At 38.0% G+C, this 20,525-nt stretch overlaps 2 protein-coding genes across 3 annotated transcripts in view; both read left to right on the plus strand.

The window, feature by feature from the left end:
* Nucleotides 1-207: 207 nt before the first annotated feature.
* Nucleotides 208-4,502, plus strand: LOC145806719 (tubulin alpha-5 chain-like). Its single transcript, XM_082904431.1, has 5 exons — nt 208-602; nt 1,614-1,828; nt 1,915-2,114; nt 2,993-3,501; nt 3,972-4,502. Exons 1-5 carry the CDS (start codon nt 490-492, stop codon nt 4,282-4,284), a joined length of 1,350 nt encoding a protein of 449 aa, XP_082760557.1. The 5' UTR covers nt 208-489; the 3' UTR covers nt 4,285-4,502.
* A 6,159-nt stretch (nt 4,503-10,661) lies between these two features.
* The window catches only part of LOC114256113 (uncharacterized), a 45,057-nt gene continuing 35,193 nt past the window's right edge, over nt 10,662-20,525 (plus strand). Inside the window, exon 1 of one of the 2 annotated variants that reach the window (XM_028195690.2) lies at nt 10,662-11,059. In XM_028195690.2, the coding sequence (XP_028051491.2) occupies nt 10,794-11,059 (266 nt within the window). In that variant the 5' untranslated portion in view covers nt 10,662-10,793. The remainder of the gene's footprint in view (nt 11,060-20,525) is intronic. The other variant, XM_082904433.1, reaches the window with a different exon arrangement.

The raw sequence follows: 20,525 nt of genomic DNA on the forward strand, positions 1-20,525 counted from the left end.
TTCATTCAAAATTAAACATAAATTAATTTTGGAAGTAAACAAGAAAAAAATTTCAAACGGCATTAAAAGGGTAAAACTAAAAGAAAAAATCATGGAGTAAAGTGAAAAATATCTGAAATTTAAAGGGGACAAAATGTGAATAATCTTTTTAAGTAAATCCTGTTTACAATGTGCAATGTGCTTGATAACAAAGAAGAGAACGGGGTTGGATGGTAAATAGAATGAAGCCAACATAGGAAGGGGATTGCGGTTGGGCGGGCCCGGGGAAAGGCTGGCGCCAAATGGCGGGCCTCTTTTCGGATTCCAAACATCTTTTTAATGGCATTTAATTTTTAAGTCTGTTTTTTGCTTCAAAATAGAGAGCGACAGTAGGTAGCTTAATTACCTACATATAGAAAGAAAGAAATACAGAAAGATCGAGCGAGAGAGTGGGAGATCTGAGTTGTGTCTGGTGGATTTGTGTGGTATTTGAGATCAGAGAGAAGAGGGATGAGAGAAATCATAAGCATACACATAGGGCAAGCAGGTATTCAGGTAGGGAATTCATGTTGGGAGCTTTATTGCCTTGAACATGAAATTCAGCCCGATGGTATGATGCCCAGGTATTATTTCTGTTGATTTTATTGTAATTTTGTGCTTTCAATTCATATATTTTACTTTATCATGGAAATTCGTATTCTCAATTTATAATCCTTTTTTTTCCTTGTATTTCTGCTTGATCTCCCAACTGTTTGATTTATTTCTCATTTTTTCTTTCTTGAATAATTTTTCTGTTTATTTTATTCATTTTTCTGTTTTCTTTTCTCGTGGTTTGGTTGTGTTGGATGTTATTGAAATGAATTGGATTGAAATTATTTGTGACGGTTTTCATGCATCTGGAATTGGTGTTATAGTGTTTATTCTAGACAGAGTTAGTTTTGTCTTAGTCTCTCTCTCTCTCTCTCTCTGCTTGATTCTTTCTCATTAATTTGCTTGTTGGATCATCAATGAATTATTGTTTGTTTGTCATATTAACGAGAGAATCAATCTCATTAACTAAAAAATAAATAAATAACTAAATAAAAATAAAATTAATGGTAGGTAGACTAAAATCTTCTTAAAACGAAACTTAAAAGTGAAGTAAAGAGCCCCATGGTTCTAGTACATTTAACTAGAATTTGTAGCATAGCCCTTGAAATAATAGGACAGTAAATGTAGGTTTTTGTTTGTTTTTCCTCTTAAGAGGTCACCCAATTAAAGAGACTCAAGCTTAGGTTATTCAAATAATGGAGCAAAGTACGAGGCATCATTTTTCAGGTTGCCTCATCCAAAAGGAAAAAAAAAAAAAAAAAAAATAGTGGTTTTTGTTTTAAATCGAAAGGATAAGTGTTGTGCCACATGATTCTAAATCAGTATTTATGCATTGCTCAACTTAAACATAATTTGGTGATGTGTAAATTTAGCTGGTACCTTCCATTTTCTGCATTCAGATCTCATTCATTCAGGATTTATTTGTTTTCTGTTTGGTATTGCTGGTTTGCATATGCTTTTGTATATTTGTTCATTATTTTAGAGTCTTTGTTTAGGTCTAGATTTTTTATGAGTTCCTTACAAACTTTATGATGTTTTTGTAGTGACACATCAGTGGGCGTTGCGCACGATGCTTTTAATACCTTCTTTAGCGAGACCGGTGCAGGCAAACATGTGCCCAGAGCTATATTTGTTGACTTGGAACCTACCGTTATCGACGAGGTCCGGACAGGGACTTACCGCCAGCTTTTCCATCCTGAACAGCTTATTTCTGGGAAGGAAGATGCTGCTAACAATTTTGCAAGAGGGCATTATACTGGTAAACTTCATTGTTCACAAAATTGGGTAACCTTCACTTGGACATGTCTTTTTGTGGACTGAACATGATTTTGTGATGTTTTGCAGTGGGGAAGGAGATTGTTGATCTATGCCTTGATCGAGTGAGGAAGTTAGCTGATAACTGCACTGGTTTGCAAGGGTTTTTGGTTTTTAATGCCGTTGGTGGTGGCACTGGTTCTGGTTTGGGGTCCTTGTTGTTGGAACGCTTGTCCTTAGATTATGGAAAGAAGTCTAAGCTTGGATTTACCATCTATCCTTCTCCTCAGGTACCTATAGTTGTTAACTTATTAATGATAGATCCTCAATCTCCGAGACAAGCTATGAAGTACCAACCCTGCAAAATAAGTGTCGTAGCCATGTTGGACATAGACATGTGGGAACACTTATGGTACACGCCATATGGTTTGTCCATTTTTTAAAATTTTTTCATGGGACACGGCAAGGACACAGTGAAGTCTTATTTTAGTTTGCCAAAGCTAATTTTGGGGCTCATTATAATATCTGGAAATATAAGGGTTGGATTTAAAATATATAATATATATATTTATACATAACTCATATCAAACTATCAACAAAGCAAAACAAATCTAACCATAGTTATGAAGTTGAGAGACTGGGTTCTAATGATGTGTGGAGCGTAATGCAACATAGATTTAATATCTGGCTAATTTAAATTTAGTTTTTTTGTTATTTTTTATAATGTGAAGATAGTGTTAGTTTTCATTATATTAATTGTTTATGGATGTAATATTTAAATACATAGAAAATTAAAATATATAAAAAATATATTTTTTTTGCGGTATCCCAGTTGTGTCCATCTCCTTGTCCATGCTTCCTAGTATACAAATCTCACATGGAATTATTGGTTTTAGTAATGGTGTATTAGCATTATTTTTTTTAAGCAACAAGGTTTAGAGCATTAATCATTGAACCAACATAAAAATGTAATAATACTGGTTAACATAAGGTCAAAAATATCGGTTATCTTTAATTGAATTTATTAGTAAAAATCCAAACATGTATCCTATCTGTTAAAAGATGGCATATATTTGTCCAATATACATCAAAATTTGTGACTAAATGCATATTCATCCTATTTGTGGTTCAGTTGATATGTGTTCAGCTAATTTCTTGTTTATTGCAGGTCTCAACTGCAGTTGTGGAGCCTTATAACAGTGTTCTTTCTACACACTCCCTCCTTGAGCATACAGATGTGGCTGTGCTTTTGGACAATGAAGCTATTTATGACATCTGCCGCAGATCCCTAGATATTGAGAGGCCAACTTATACCAATTTGAATCGATTGATTTCCCAGATAATATCATCTTTGACCACTTCCTTAAGGTTTGATGGGGCCATTAATGTGGATGTTACTGAGTTTCAGACTAACCTTGTGCCATATCCCCGTATACATTTCATGCTTTCCTCATATGCCCCTGTAATTTCAGCTGAGAAAGCATACCATGAGCAGCTGTCTGTACCTGAGATCACAAATGCAGTGTTTGATCCCTCAAGCATGATGGCAAAATGTGATCCAAGGCACGGCAAATATATGGCCTGCTGCTTGATGTACCGTGGTGATGTTGTCCCAAAGGATGTTAATGCTGCCGTTGCCACTATCAAGACAAAACGGACTGTGCAGTTTGTTGACTGGTGAGAAAAATGCATATCAATGAACGAATAATTGTAGTTAATTTGAGTATGACGGATAGAATATGCTACTATGTTTCATATAGTTCATGAAACATCTTCTGAGATGTTTTCAAAGTTGGAAAATTTAAACATCATCTTCAAGATAATTAGTTAACTGTTAGGAATTTAAAGTAAAAGCTCTCTAGATTAGCTATAGGTAAAGTACTTCCTTGTTACATGCTGAGTTCAATTATCAGAAGTTTGTCGTTGAAGATTTATTTAGGGACACTCTTTTGAAGGTTCTATTGAAACATATTGCTACTATTATCTATGAAGTTTGTAGTCAAACAAGTTCTCATTGTTTGGCTTGTTCTTCTGGGTGGGAAGCAGATATTATGACCCTTATTTATACTCCCAGATTCCTGATCTTTAGTGTATAATTTGTCCCTAACTGAAATATTGCTTTTTTTTCTTTTTTGGTTTTTGGACAGGTGCCCGACTGGATTCAAATGTGGTATCAATTACCAGCCTCCAACAGTTGTACCAGGAGGTGATCTTGCCAAGGTGCAGCGAGCTGTGTGCATGATCAGCAACAACACAGCAGTGGCAGAGGTGTTTTCTCGCATTGATCACAAATTCGATCTTATGTATGCCAAGAGGGCATTTGTTCACTGGTATGTTGGTGAAGGCATGGAAGAAGGGGAGTTCTCTGAGGCCCGTGAAGATTTGGCTGCTCTCGAGAGAGATTATGAAGAAGTTGGTGCTGAAGCTGTGGAGGATGAAGACGAGGGTCAAGATTATTGAGGTAGTTGTGTGAGGGATATGTTTCGGTGATTGATTAATTTGAGCATTGCTCATCTCCATGTCGTTGTCTCTATCTCCATCTCTATCTCTATCTCTCTGCTGTTCCATTTCTCATGTATTATCATTCTCTCTTCATGTTATGAAATTGTTAGAAAGCTGTGTTTGCATTGTTTCTGATCAAGTGTTTTGTATGCTATGAAAGAAATTATTTTCTAGAATCATGAGTTGCTCTCACATATCAATTTTATGATGATTTTCTTTGTTTTCTTCGTATCTTTTTCTTCTCACTACCCTTGTAAGCTCCAAGCGTTTTAATTTTAGAGTTAAGTTGGGTGGGATTGTTAGTGTGATGAGTGTTAGTATAGAAATTTGTAGTGAGGTAACTAAAAAAAATTGTTTGTTTAATGACCACCGAATTATTAAAAATTCATATTTGTTTTGTTAACCTATGATGGAATTAATTATATGAAATTTTATAAATACTCTTGGTGTTTTGATATATTTTAATACTAGCGGCATACTCGTGTTATGCACAGTATAAAATATATATTTATTAAGAATAAATTTTTCTTAGAATTGCCTTTTGGAAGTCGAAATGTAATTTTAAATTAAAAATGTTAGAAAATCACATCCATGTGAATATTATGTAGAAAATTTGATAATTTTTTTGAAGTCTCTAGTATTGCTCTTTTATATTTTACACTTAAAAATGACTTACTCTAAGGTGGTGTTTGATAATCTAATTTAGCATTTAAAATTGAATATAATAAGTGATAATCAATTAAGTCTGTTTGATAATTATAATTGATATCCCTTAAAACTTAAGTAGCTCTTAAAATGTAACCCAAAAGTTAATAAAATTTTAAGTGATATAAAACTTATTTAATTATAACTGAATTTATAAATATTAAACATAAAGTAGCAACATATTCAAATATATATATATATATATATATCGATATATACTATTATAAATTCACTACAACCGTCACTGCCGCCATTATTGCTATCACTACATTCATTACCAATGTCATTGTTGTCATAAGTACCACTATCATTTCACTACAACTATCATATCATCACCACAATCGCCACTGCCATTACTATCACCACTATAACAACCACTACAACTCTTCACTTACACAATTATTGTCACTGTTGTCACAACCACTACCATCATTCTGCCATCGTCGCTAACCTTTTCTTCTTCTTTTTTTCTTCTCTCTCTTTCTATAATATATACCCTTCTACCACTACCACAATCATTATCCATTAATTTCTACTACTATTGACATTAGCGTCATATCTAATGCCGTAATTGCGTCATATCTAATTTTGAAAACTAGCATATCTAATTCGCCATCTAATGCCGTTATTGCGTCATTTCTACTACTATTCTGCTATCTAATGCCGTCATTGCGTCATATCTAATTTTGAAAACTAACATGGATAGGTATATGTATTGCATGTATTGACATCATGTTTGCCATTATAGTAAACAAATAAAATTTGAAGAAATTTGTTTTTCATATCAATGCTATGAAAGGAGAATAATTATTGAATTTGAAAGGTAGTAATTAAGGAATTTGATATATATTATTATAATAATGAAAGATCCAATAATTATAATTAAAATGAAAGGGCCAATGATTTCATGACACATGTAAATTTGTATTTTTTTTCATTCAAAAATCCAAAAAAAATAAGTTAGGAGTTTTGAGTTCATAGACCTAAAAACGTTGCTGCTTATATTATATACTTAAAAAATTATATTTTTGTGTTATATTATTTTATGTTGATATATTTATATTTTTTGTATTAATATATTATTATACTATTTCATTTTAATATTAAATTACTTTTGTAAAATGAGAGACAAAATAATCATTTCAACTCTAATCTCATAGGATTGGATTTAATTACCACCTTCCTATGGGATTGTTATGAGATATTTGAAATGTTCTAAATAAGTGTATTTTTTAATTTTTTTATAAAAAGTTATGTAAAAAAATAGAAAAAATAGATAGAAAAATAGAAAATAGATGCTGATAGATATTAATTAATGTAACTCAAATATATATATATATATATATATATCTATACAAAAAAATATATTTTTTTAATACATGTCAAACAAACACTTAGGCCTCGTTTGGGAACAGGCTAATTCAGTAACTTTTTGCCTATTTGGCTAAAATATGAGCTAAAAAAAACTAGTATGTTTGGGATGACTTTTTGACTTTTTAAGAAAAATTATGCAAAAAGTAATGAGAAAATAGAATCTTTAACTTTTTTGTATGAATTATTGACTTTTTAACTGATTTAATAACTTTTTAATTGTTTAATTAAAAAATTCGATTACCAAACGAGGCCTTAGTCTTCTCATTAGAGGGGTTTCATAGCTATTAATCCTCATTGTAAATTTTCAAAATAAACATGACATTTGTTGGTCTCTCCCAACTGCTAGTCAAATCTTACGTTCCATCTCTGAAACAAGCAGATCCTTAAATGTAAGTTAATTTTGACTAGACCCTTCACTTGGGTCAAGTTGTAGTTAATTTTTTTTGTAAGCTGTTATTCGATTGGTTGATGAAAAATGTCCACGTCACAGGAGAGTATCATATGGAAAAATTAGAGCATCTCCAACGGTGTACCAAATGTTTCACCAAATCTGAGTCAAAAAGGGGTCATTTCCTTAATTTGATACTTCGCGTTCCAACGGTTCAACATCAAATCCGTTTCATCAAATTTGCGCTGGGCAACCGATTGGTTGACCGGCCGGTCAACCGGTAACGACAAATTTTTTTATTTTATTTTATTTTTTTTTACCGGTTTGAACCTTTTTTTTTTGAACTTTTTGAACTTTTGGTGGTCGACCACCTAGGCAAAAAATTTTTTTGACTGGTTTCAACCTTTTTGTGAACTGTCTGAACTTTCTCCGGGGCGACCGGTTGGTTAACCGGTTGGTCAACCGGATGGTCGACCCGTTCGTCTCATCCCAACGGTTAGGAACAGTGATTTGGTGAAATGCTTCGCCTGCACTCAGTTTGGTACCATTTTTGCTGAATTCTGGATTTGATATCGATTTGGTGAAAACGTTGGAGCTTAAAAAAGTGGCTTTTTCACCAAATTTTAAATTTGATGCCAGGTTTGGTTCACCGTTGGAGATGGTCTTATATTGTAATTCAAGTGCAATACGTGGCTTTGTTCCTAATTAATCGCAATTCATCAATTTTTTTTGGAAAAATTATTGAAATATGTGTACACTATTTAATTCAATAACTTTTTGAGTAGACTTAAAAGTCCTACTTTTCCTCTCTCTCTCTCTCTCTCTGTTTTTTGCTTCACTCTTTACGTTTCCCCCTCTCTTTTTTTCTGTATTTTTCTCTCATTTTCTTTGTCATGGACGACGACCGATGACCAATGACCACCATTGATCTGGGTTCACTGGTAACCACCAACCATCGAAATAAACTTGTGACCTCACCCTCACCGACGGCGAAGAAGATATATTTCCTACGAAGAAGATGAGTAGATCAGATCTGAGTAGATCTACATCAGATTTGGCTAGATCTAAACAAAAAATAGTTGTCGAAGTACAATCCTCTCTCTATATCCGCCTTTCTCATTCGATCTCTTATTTTTTTTCTATATTTTCTTTGGTACACACTTCTCTTTTTCTGTTCTAATGAATAAAATTTTCAAGTTCTAAACAAGTAGTTTTCGAGTTTTAGTTACAGGCGGTGAAAATTGTAAAATTTTGCAGTTTCAAATTTTTTTGGTGCTTGAATGAATCATGGTATAAAACTGTAAAATTTTGTAGTTTCATAACATCATTTAGAACTATAAAATTTTACAATTTCATAACATGTTTTTCAGTTTGATTAATAAGGATAAATACTTAATAGATTTTTCTTTGAAACTATAACATTTTACAGTCTCAAATTGGAGCTTATTTGCTTAAACCTTACAAAAATTAAAAAATAGTATATGTTTTTCCCATTGTTGCTGTTTTTTGTCGTGTCATTTTTTTTTCTTTTAGTTTATTAATATTTAGCACATTTTGCTATCTTTTTGCTCCAATTTCTCCATTTAGTCTTTTTTTTTTTTTTTTTTTTTTGGGCAATATTCTAGACATTCCGGTAAGTCTCCAGTGATGTTCTTAACGTCCAGTGAACGTTCTGAACATTCCGGCGACTTCTATTAACGTTCTTAACACTTCGGTGAACTTCCGGCGATACTCCGGCGACTTCCCGGCAATACTCCGACGACTTCTGATGATGTTGAACATTCCGACGAGTCTCCAGTGATCGTTTGACGGAAGTTCAACGGTAGTAAGATATAACAGTGTTTGTAAATAAAAAAAAAAAATTAGGATTTTTTGGTAACAATTAAAAATATATAGTACTAATTGGTGCAAGTGTTTTGTTTGAAAATTAAATGGGTCTTGAACTTTGTATATGAGAGTTATTGGTAAGTTCCTCCTTTTTTTTTTTGCGTCTCAATCATCCCACATACTCTCAAATCTGATTATGGATAAAATGATTAGAGATAATTTTTGAGTTCTTTTTCATTAAATTAAAATAAAATTGAAGCTCAAAAATTGAATTTTTGATAATTGTGCTATTCAAACTCAAAAATTAAATTTACTTTTCAAATTAAATGACATAACAATGTATTAAAAAATTTAAATAAAATATTTCTCTCATATCTTCTCTAAATCCACCAATAATTTTATTTACATATAATTGGATCTAAGAAATGTTAGAGGAGTGGACTCATTTTAACGCTTCAAATGAACAGAGCTTATTATGAATAGATTGAAATTCAGCTCGATAAAGGTATTTTTTGGTAATGATTGGGCTAAAGCCAAAAATGAAAGATTATAACTTAATAATCTTAAAGGAATTAAACGTTTCTTAATTTATTAAATTTTTATTAAAAATATTAAGAATTTTAAAAAATTTATTAAAATTTTTATTAAATTCCTTAAATGAGTGTGAGACACACGAACTTACATGTGATCCCACGTCATTTAGTAAAGGTGAATTACTCAATTTTTATTGAATTTTAAATACCCAAAAATCATAGGTGTCGTTTGGTAACACTTACGTTCTCAGTTTTCTGTTTATATTTACAAAAATTTTAAAAATTCAAATAAAAACTTATTTGGTAAAATTTTTGATTTATAAATCAGTGGTCTCAGTTTATAAATTTGGCCAAAAAATGAAAACAAAAAAAATATGTTTCCGTTTTGAGTTTTGAGTTTTTTTTTTTACCACCCAACACTAGCCACCACTCGCCACCATTTTCCACCACCGTCTTCCACCACCACTACCAACCACCCACTACCCACCCCCCACTACCACCTGCCACCACCACTCACCACCCACCTGCCACCACCATCCAGCACCCACCTGTCACTACCACCCAGCACCCACCAGCTACCCACTCGCCACCCCTCGCCGCCACCACCACCACCACCCACTTGTCATACACCCACCACCACCTACCACCCGCCACTACCATCCACCGCCCACCACCACCACCCGCCACCTACTTGCCACCACTACTCACCACCCACCTGCCACCATCATCCACCACCAGCCACCCACCACCACCAGCCACCCGCCACTCACCCGCCACCACTACCACCACCACCACCACCATCACCCACCACTCACCCGCCACCCACCTGCCACCACCACCCATTCGCTACCACTTACCACCCGCCACCGTCACCCATCCACCAACCACCACCACCACCCGCTATCCGCCACCTACCTGCCACAACCACCCGCCACCACCACTACCACCACCACCACCACCCACTCGCTACCACCCACCACCTGCCACCGTTACCCACCCACCCACTCACCATCACCAGCCACCACCCACCCACCCGCCCCCACCACCACCACCACCACCGACTCGCTACCACCTACCACCCGCCATCGTCACCCGCCCACCCGCCACCACCACCCACCACCTACCCGTCACCACCACCACCCACCCGCCATCCGCCACCCACCTGCCACTACCACCACCACCCACTCGCTACCACCCACCACCGGCCACCGTCACCCACCTACCCACTACCACCACCCACCACCCACCGTCACCACTTTCCACCACCGTCTTCCGCCGCCACTTGTCATTTCTCGCTCTTTCTTATATTTAAAAATTTTTTAAAACATTTTGTCAATTACCAAACACGTTTATAGTTTATGTTTTTCTAAAAATAAACAAAAACTAATTTATAAAATTTTTATAAATATAAACTAAAAACGTAAAAGTTACCGAACAAATCCTTACAAGTTCGATTCGGTTGCACCCCCAGACTCATCGTTTGATAGAGGAGGAATAGTGAGCGACGTGGCAAAATCTTTCACTCTAATTGCATCTGCCACTAAACCAACAACAGCAACAAACAATAATGCCCCCAAATACTCTCTCTGTGGGACTCCATTTCAGGCTTGAGTCGAGTCTCCACCGCCTCTTGAGTGGAAATGCAAATGGCGGCGAGCGCAAGTTGTTGTTCTACCTTCCGATTCGACTTCCCCTCTGCTTTCTACTCACAAACAATAAGAAAGAAGCCTTCTGCTCCATTCCATCTTTCTACTTCTTATTCCTTTCTTTCTCACTCAACTTGTAAAATTTCTTCTATTTTTCGTTCCCATCATGTGTATCCTCCTATTGTTTCTCGTTTGAATGACCCTGTAATTGATGATCCAACCAAACACAACAACATCCCTCAACTTCAAATTAAAACCTGGTAATTCGTCTTTGCTCAAAATCTTTTTAATTTATTTTCATTCCCTTTTTGGGTTTTCTTGTCATAACATAGTGATTTCAATCAATACTCTTGTAATTCATTTACTTTTGAATTGTCTTGTTAGAATTAACAAAACCAAAACTACAAGCATGATTTTACTCTTTTATTTTATTTTCTTCAATTTCTTTACTGTGTTTGGGATTATAGGGAGAAAAAAAAAGAAATGATTACTCAAGTAATAAGAGAAAAGAAAAGAAAAAAAAAGAAAAAAAAATGATTGTGATTTCTCTAATTTTTGTTTGGATAAGAAAGAAATAATTATGATTTCTCTCATTTTTGTTTGGTTAGATTTTATTAAGAGAAAAGAAAAGAAATTATTTTATGTTATATTACAAAAATAATCTTTTTATATTTTCAATCATTTTATTTCTTTTATTTTTATAGGGACATAATTGGTATTATGAAAATAGTGGTTTCCTTTCTCTCCCAATCTCTCTACTCTTGGAAAGATTAAAAATGAGACTTATAAGAGAAATGAGTTTCTCTCCATTTCTCTCCATTTCTTTTTATTTCTCTTCACTTAGGTTATCTAAATAAGTAAGAGAAATACATATCTCTCCATTTCTTTTTTTTTCTCTCCAAATCACTCAATCCAAACATGGTGTTATAGGGGTGAAATTTTATGTGTGTTATTTAAAAAAGAAAAAAATGTATTTTATTTGATTCTTTGTTAAATATTTTAGTGGTGCAGGTACCTTGTAGGATCATGGTTTAGTAGGTTGTGGTCTTTTTGTATAGAAACAATATCTATTAATAAGGGAGGAAAAAATATTGTCAGATCAGAACTCTTCAATTGTGGAGAACATGAGTCCCGGTTCTCCTCAATGTGAATCAATTGGAGGTCTTCCCAGTTTGTAAATCAATCACACTGTCTACACATTCATTAACCCTCGTTGAATTTGATCCGACACCTACCTAGTTTTTGATTGTTTACATTCCATCATTGCACAATTGCTAGCCGGGTTCTCTAGGATGAAACTTTAAACCAATAAAATGAATGTTAGCAAAACATACTTTCCATGGATCTTGTATTGAGTGTTGCAATGATTATTGTGGTATTAAACTTATAATCATACAAACAAGGATGAATTTATGTAAGGTCTGGGGGGTCATGTGCCCCCCTCACTTTTTGATATATATATATGATTTTTTTTTTTTGCAATTAACTAGATTTGTTAGAGAGTAAGCATTGGTTCATTGATTAAAACTTTGGTCGACTAATCTTTAGATTATGGGTTCAAATCTAAGAATAGTCAGTTTGTATATTTATGCCAAAGGTTATTTTTTTAATTTACTTGATTTGTGTTAAAACTAGAGATTTGATTTATTGTGATTTGTGCTAAAATTAAGAATTTTGATTACAAATTTTAATTTTTTAAGTTTTACGCAATCATAGATAATTATTTTATTTTATTTTTAACAATGAATATTATGAATGATTAGTTGTTTAGTCGAATGAATGATAACTTAGTTGTATATATATAGAAATAGACATTTTTTATGGCATTGATAAAAATACTATTATGCAAAACTTTCAAACATGAAAACTCACTGGGGTTAATTGTAAAAGTTTACATTAAAAAATTTTGTAATTAATATTGAAGTTTTTGTGCGTACCGAATACTGCACTAGATGATTGTAGATCGGAGCTCCGCACCTGATTGAACTATTCAGAAGCTGAGACCCTGCAACAATGAGCACCGTTAGAGCTTCCCGGCCAGAGTTGGCCGGATAGCCCCTCCTGTGTGGGAGTAAGTGATCGGAGAAGATGGAAGATGCTCGCTAAGTGTAGAGAGTTGTGTTTAAGTGAGTGTGGTTCAGCTCAACTTAGTTACCTTCAATGTGAAGTGAGTGTAGTTTATATAGAACTCCTTGCTTGTTGCCCAAGATGGTTTCATTGAGTTTTGGTGCTACTAAGTTCCCTTTAGCATTGCTCAAGGTAGGGGACCATCAGGTAGTTGACAAGGGATGTATATACTTATTGTTGTCATGCTGATAACAAACCACATTCCCTTGATTAACCATTTTCGTAATTCTAGGTGAAGGAGACCAGCTGAGGTGGCAGCTTGCACATGCATGCATTCACAGTTTCCATGTTTCCCTGAGAGGTTCCTTCAGCTTGGTACCGTGGCTCGGCCCTCCGCGAGATTGCTTGTAGAGATGGGCTAGCCCAGTAGGATATTTTTGTATAGGCTCAGCCCATTTTGGTTCGGTCCAAGGATCAGGTCCTGCAGCTTGGCCCAGCCTAACATCATGGCTGGACTAACCTTTCCACTGTGGGTTGGGCCTAAGTGCTTGAGGGCTTGGGTGGATTTGTTGATCATGGAACTGGGCTGAATTGGCTCACCGAAATGTTCACCTGACTCATTTGGTCTTGGGTTTAGTGGATTGGGCCGGCCCAAGGCTTGGATCCGACCCGTTTCATATTTAGTCCTTTCATTTGCCCCTTAGCTTGCGCTAAGGTTCTCCTTGGGGGGAGTTACTGCTCAATACCCGAAGCGTCTCGTTTCTTCGGATTTGCTCCAGTTCAGCCTTGGTGATGGTTCAATCTTGACACACGCCTTCTGCATGTGTCTTCCCATGGTGACACGTGGTGGCACGGTACTAGTGCACAGAGATAGTGCGCTGATTCCATACAGACGGGCATGATTTGTGTACCTTCGCGCCGGTTGGGTGCAATAAATGTTCTAGGGTTGTCAATTCAAACCCCTTCGTCTTTCTTCAAACTTCAGAGAGTCCAAAACCCTTTCCGTTCCTCTGTTTTGGTTCCGACTAAGCTCTGCCCAGACGCTTCGCTGCCATTGCTGCTGCCATTCTCATTCCTGTCCCAAGGCTCTTCGCTTGTCGTTGCTGTTTAATCTCTATAAGTTCCCCTGAAATCTATCTTTTCTTCTAGTTTTCTATCTTGATCGCCCTCTTTGGCCCTCGCACCATTGTTTCCAGCGACTAATTCCATTTCTTGCTTAGTTAAGTTTTGTCTTTGCCCTGCTTAGGTCTAGATAATGGGCAAATTTCGGGCGTTGGTGGATACTCCTGAGGCGATGGCCTTGTTTCGCCGTGACTACGATATTCCCGATGATGTGACCTTTTCACTGGCGAGAGTCGACGCTAAGCGCATGGGTACCAAAAACATTGTTGCCTTCCCCGTCGCTGCCATTGTCGAAGGAGGGGTTCGGTTTCCCCTCGATCCCTTAGTACGCCGTTTTCTGCACCAAGTTCAACTTACCCCTATGCAAGTGTCAGTAAATCTGTTCCGAGTTGTCTGTGGCGGTTGAGTCTGAACATGGACATCTGGGATATTCTGGGTTGTTATACTCTGTCGCACAATAAGGATCATAGCACCTATTATCTCCGTGTCTGCTTGGCTGACTGTCATCTTGTAACCGGCTTACCCAATTTGGATAAACACAACGATGATTTTTTGCAAGTCGGTGGTAATTGGGAATTTCATGCTAGGACTGAGTTCCAATTCGAACGGATGCCCCAAAAGGATGGCTATCCAAGTCTGAGTTTTGTACCCTAGTACTTCTGTACTTCTGCTTGTTTGCTTGAATGTTATGCTAATGTTGTTCCCTCTTTCTTTGCAGAGGCTTCCCGTTATCAACGTAGATCGAACCACAAGAATACTGAGGCGATTAAAGCTGTTTTGAGATATAAGAAGAGATCCGCCCCCGAACTATTGGATTATCGAGCAACCTACCGTACCACAATCCAGAAAAAAGGCAAGGCTAGCTGCATCTCTCCTTGACTCTGATACTGAAACCGACTCTCCACCTGCTCCTCTGGTTACGAACCGCCGGCCCGGTCGAAGCTTATCTGTTGAGAGGACCCCTTATCCTACCCCTAGCTTCACAGGGGGAGGATCCATGGCAAAGAGATGGGTACTAGTGGACCTTGAGGCGGAAGCTTTTGGCTTCTCTTCAGCTCTGGAGACTTCTTTGGTCAAGGCCGAACCGAAGAGTCTTATGGATGTGAAGCTTGAGATAGGAGCCTCTGGTTCTTCTGCTGCGACTGCTGATCCTGCTACTTCGATTGCTGAGAGGGCGAAGAAGAGAAGAAGGGAGACTGGCAAGGCCATTGTTGGTGAGGTTTTTGGGGATCCCGTTAAGGATGAGTCATTTGAGAAGTGGGAACCGCCTATGCTGCATCAAGGCAGACCCATTTCTATCTCTGATTCGGTTGTTGCTTCTGGGGACTTTGCTTTCGATTTGACTAAAACCCTGTTGATGCTAGTAGATATGGCAGATCATAACGGACCTCGGGACATTCCAATCTTGAAGGGAACCCTTCAAATAATGACTGCTGTAAGTGCTACTCCATTTCTTTTTTGTGTTCTTTACTGATTTGTATTGTTTCCTTTCCTTTAGTACCTGTTTGTTTGCTGCAGTGTATCCAGAGGATGCATTTGTTCATCACCTGAGTTGAGGAACTAGAAAAGGCCATACTGGAGGCCGCCATGACTGCTGAGAGGTTGACAACAAGTGTGGAAGCTGAGAAGGAGGGACGCAGGACTGCTGAGAGGGAGGTATTTTCGTTTGCGCAAGGTTATCACCTCGACTGAGAAGTCCAAGGAAGCTGTTATTGGGGTCCAGGCCCAACTTGAGGGGAAAATGGCCGAGCTGGAGGCAATTATTGCGGTGATGGCCATTGAACGTTCGGCTTTGGAAGCTAAGCACTGGCAGCAAGGTTGGGACGAAGCTGGAGCCGCTTACAAAGAAGAGGTGCTGGTATTGCGAGACAAGCTTTTTCTGAAGGGTTGGACAAGTGCTCTAACCGTTGCTCAAATTCCTGAAGGGTCTCCTTTGTTTCTAGATATTCCTATTCCCTCAAAGCCCTTGGGTCTGAAGGCTACTGCTACCCCTGCTACTACTCCAGCTAAGATTTCTTCAAGAACTGATTCTGCAAACAAGACTTTGGAGAGCGATACTGCCAATGAAACGGTGAATGTTGAAGGGGTGAAACCCTGGAAACTGAAGCTGTGGGAGATGTGGTTAAGGAGGCTTCTGCTTTCCAGGAAGTTGGAGCTATCTCTACTTTTCCTCCCCAGGATGGCCCGGATAAGATTGTGGATGCTACTCCTGAAATTCCTCCTGCTGATGAAAGTTGAAGTGACCTTTGGAACGATTTGAAGTTTTTCTTTTTACATTTTACTTTTTCTCATTTTTTACTTTTCTGCTGTATTAGAGCTCGGTCTTTCTGACGAGTTGCCCCCTTAAGTTGGTCAAGACAATTTTCTTTCTTCTTGCTGCTGTTTTGCGAGGCTAGCTATGCCTTTGGTAGAATTTTCCTTCTGACATTGCAATCTGATATGTTTTGCTTTCATACCTGCGTTGTTCATACTATTTGGCCCCGGTCGAGCACTGTTGAGACCACAGGGTCAAATAGATGCTCGGTCTGCATGGTTGTATTGATCTTTTTAATTGAATGAGAGTAACTTACTCAGGTCCAGGTTGATTTCAAGAAAAACAATTGTTTGGCCCCTCCTGGAGCTAAGTAAGATTGGTACTGAAGAACTCGCTCTCTGGGAGAGTTGCTTAAGTTGATGTTGATTTTGATAGCATAAGTGCCATTGAATGGGACAAAAGATTCAAAGGGAAGATGTCATACTCAGGTTCAGGTTGGTTCCGAGAAACAGTTGTTTGTCCCCGCCTGGTGCTGAGTAAGATTGCTGTTGAAAGTTTGGTCTTGAAAGAATTATCCAAGTCTGTTCCAACTTTGTTTGGATGCAACAGTACTGAAGTGTTGATGTGATGATCCTTAAGAAATTCTGTGATTTCCAAGAAAATGAATTGGGCATCAAAAAATTCGTTAGGGCGGTTTCCACCAAGCAGTTCCACTTGGCTAAAATCCATTTTGGTGGCCAAACATAACTCCACCAAGCAATCCCACTTGGCATGTTTGAGTGCAGACCAAAACTAAATTCCGTTCGGTCGTTCTGAAACTTTTTCCGTTTAGTTAAAACCAAAGCTAAATCCGGTTAGTAAACACTAAAGCTAATTCCGCTTGGTAAACACCAAAGCTAATTCCGTTTGGTAAACACCAAAGCTAATTCCGTTTGGTAAACATCAAAGCTAAGTATGTTTATTTTGAAATATGCCCCTAGGGCTTGGATTATAAAGTTCAAGTTAAGCAATAATCTGCTCTAACCACAAAGCTGTATAGGTGCTCGGAAACAAAAGTTCAAAGAAATAGGGAGGCATTTTCATTAAGCAAAAGATAAATGCTTTTATACTTGATAGATAATTGTCGAGCCGAGGTATGGCCTTACCCTTGATATCCTCCAAGTAGTATGCTCCATTTCCAGCAACAACTGTAACCTTGTATGAACCTTCCCAATTAGGTCCTAATTTTCCTTCACCAGGCACTCTTTTCTGATCCATGACTTTCCTCAAAACCAATTCCCCAGGTGTGAATTGCCTTGGGAAAACTTTTTGGTTGAAACCCTTGATAAGCTGCTGCTGATAGGTTACAAGTCTGATCAGTGTTGCTTCTCTTCGGCCCTCTGCCATATCCAGTGCTTGTGCAATAGCTTCCTTATTACTTGCATCTTTAAACAGTTCCGATCGGAGGGTTGGGAGACCAACTTCAAGTGGGATAACAACCTCCATTCTGTAAGTTAGGGAGTAGGGTGTTTCCCCCGTTGAGCGCTGTGCCGTGGTTCAGTAGGCCCATAACACGTGGGGTAACTCTTCAACCCATTTCCTTTTTGCACTTTCGAGCCACTTCTTTACTTCGTTGATGATGGTTTTGTTTGACGCCTCTGCCTGCCTATTACTCTGTGGGTAGCCCAGAGAGGAGTTCCGATATTCGATCCTGAGGTCGGCACAAAATTTCCTGAAGATCTTTCTGTCAAACTGTGTTCCATTGTCTGCAATCAGTACCCGCGGGATGCCGAAATGGACCATGACATTCTTCATGACAAATCGCTTTGTGTCTGCTTCTTTGATGCTTGCCAGTGCTTCAACTTCAACCCACTTGGTGAAATAGTCGGTTGTAGCGATGAAGAATCGTCTATTCCCAGTGCCCCATGCCAAAGGTCCAACGATATCCAGACCCTACTGGGCAAAAGGCCACGGGCTAATAAGTGGAGTAAGAGTTTTGACTGGTTGATGAATTAGTGGAGCGAACCTCAGACACTTGTCACACTTTTGAACATATTGCTGTGCATCCTGCTGCTTCCGTGGCCACCAGTACCCATGAGTGAGGGTTCGGTGTGCTAATGACCTTCCACCAACGTGGCATCCACAAATCCCGTCGTGAATTTCGTAAAGACCATTTTTGACCAGATTTGGATGCAAACATAACAGATAAGGACCGAGATAAGAGCGTCGGTATAGCTTCCCAGATGGTGAGATCCAAAACCGAGCTGATTTGTGTCGAACTTTGTTGGCTTCCTTCTTGTCTTCAGGGAGAGTGCTGGATTTTAGAAAAACAAGTATTGGATTCATCCAGCTCGGCTCTAGGTTAGTGCAGAGGACTGGAGATGTAATGCTTGGTTCTGGCACAAACTTAACCCACACTTTTCTAGCATCATTGGCATCTACTGATGAGCCGAGGTAGGCCAGAGCATCAGCGTGACTGTTTCTGTCCCGATTGATTCGTTCCACTCGTATGGATTGGAATTTTTTAAGTACATCCCTTGCCTTGTTTGCATATATGGCCATTCTTTTATCTTGTGCTTCATAGACCCCAGTGAGTTGGTTGACAACCAACTGAGAATCGCTGAAAACCAGGAGTTGTTTTTCACTGAAGTGTTCGGCACTGCGTAAACCAGTTAACAGTGCTTCATATTCTACTTCATTGTTAGAGGCCTTCCAACCAAGCCTAAGAGCATGCTCCCAGATAAATCCTTTTGGTGATATAAGTACTACCCTTGCCCCCGAGCCTCAGTTATTGGATGATCCGCCAACGTAGAGCTGCCAGATGTCACCAATGAAGAGTTTCGATGCTTCTGAAGTGCATTACTTTCCCAATTCGGTGGTGCGCGACACCTATATCGAGCTGGAGTTTTGATGTTCGGTGCTCTGGGTGGGAGCGAATTTAGTGACGAAATCCACCAAGACCTAGGCCTTGATTGCTGTCCTGGGTTGATACCGAATGTCAAACTCACCAAGCTCAACCGCCTATTTCGCTGTTCAGCCGGAGAAATCGGCTCGGCTGAAGACAGATCTGAGGGGGAATTTAGTGAGGACATTGATGGTGTGACCTTGAAAGTAATGTTGTAGCTTCCTTGAGGCAATAAGTAGTGCGTAAGCCAGCTTCTCCAAGGGTAGGTACCGTGTCTCGGCATCTAGGAGAGTCTTGCTAACGTATTACACCGGCCTCTATTCCTTTTCAACTTCGCGAATCAGTACTACGCTTACGGCGTGATCTGAAACTGCCAGATACAGTTACAGTTACAGTTCTTCCCCCGGTTTTGGAGTGGACAGGAGAGGTGGTGTACTGAGATACTTCTTGAGGCCTTGCAGTGCTTTAGTACATTCAGGACCCCATTCGAATGTAACCTTTTTCCTTAGTAGCTGAAAGAAAGGCTTCATTCGATCTGAAGACTTGCTAATGAACCGATTCAGGGCGGCTGCCATTCCGGCCAGCATCTGTAGTTCCTTAGGCCTCGTTTGGGGACTTACTTTTTTAGCCAATTAGCTAAAAAGTTACTAAATTAGCCAAAAAGCCAACAACTCATACCAAAAAGTCAAAGATTCTCTTTTCTCTCTACTTTTTGCACATCTTTTCGTAATTAGCCAAAAAGTCATCCCAAACATACAAGTTTTTTTTACCTACCTTTTTAGCCAAATAGCCAAAAAGTTACTAAATTAGCCTGTTCTCAAACGAGGCCTTACCCTTGTTGGTATTTCGAGCTCTTGTATTGCTTTGATTTGATTCGGATTTGCCTCGATTTCTCTGTGAGTCACCATGTACCCTAAGAATTTCCCTGTTCCTACCCCGAAAGCGCATTTCGAGGCATTGAGGCAAAGCTTATGGTTTTTCAGGATATTGAAAACTTCTCTCAGTCGTGTTGGACATTGACAACTTCGGACAGTCCTAAATGCATGTCCAACACTTTTTCAACGTGTCTTAATTAAAAAATCAAATGCATAATATCTGGCTCTTTATCGACCCATCGTGGATACTTTGATTACTTCTTGAACTCTTTGAATACGTCCTATGTGATGAATACCTTTATAATAACAATGGTTTGCATTCTTTTATGCACTCTAAATATGTTTTGAAATATCATTAAAATGAATACATCTTGCGTATTTCAATGTTGTGTAAGAATATAATTGTTACGTGAATGATATCTTAATGTTTAAGTTCTGAAATATATAGCTTTTTAATGTAATTAGTGTTGCCCTATATATTTTTCATTATATTTGAATAAATTATTCATATATAAGACATAATA

Source organism: Camellia sinensis, chromosome 14 (assembly GCF_055761805.1).
Source record: "Camellia sinensis isolate YWXY chromosome 14, ASM5576180v1, whole genome shotgun sequence".
Lineage (NCBI taxonomy): Eukaryota > Viridiplantae > Streptophyta > Magnoliopsida > Ericales > Theaceae > Camellia > Camellia sinensis.

What these genes read in the sequence shown, in the direction of transcription:
- LOC145806719 (XM_082904431.1), top strand. Translation starts at nt 490, where the DNA reads ATGAGAGAAATCATAAGCATACACATAGGGCAAGCAGGTATTCAGGTA. An exon ending in TGCAAGAGGGCATTATACTG is followed by an intron (nt 1,829 to 1,914) that starts GTAAACTTCATT and finishes GATGTTTTGCAG; the next exon opens with TGGGGAAGGAGATTGTTGAT. An exon ending in ACTGTGCAGTTTGTTGACTG is followed by an intron (nt 3,502 to 3,971) that starts GTGAGAAAAATG and finishes GTTTTTGGACAG; the next exon opens with GTGCCCGACTGGATTCAAAT.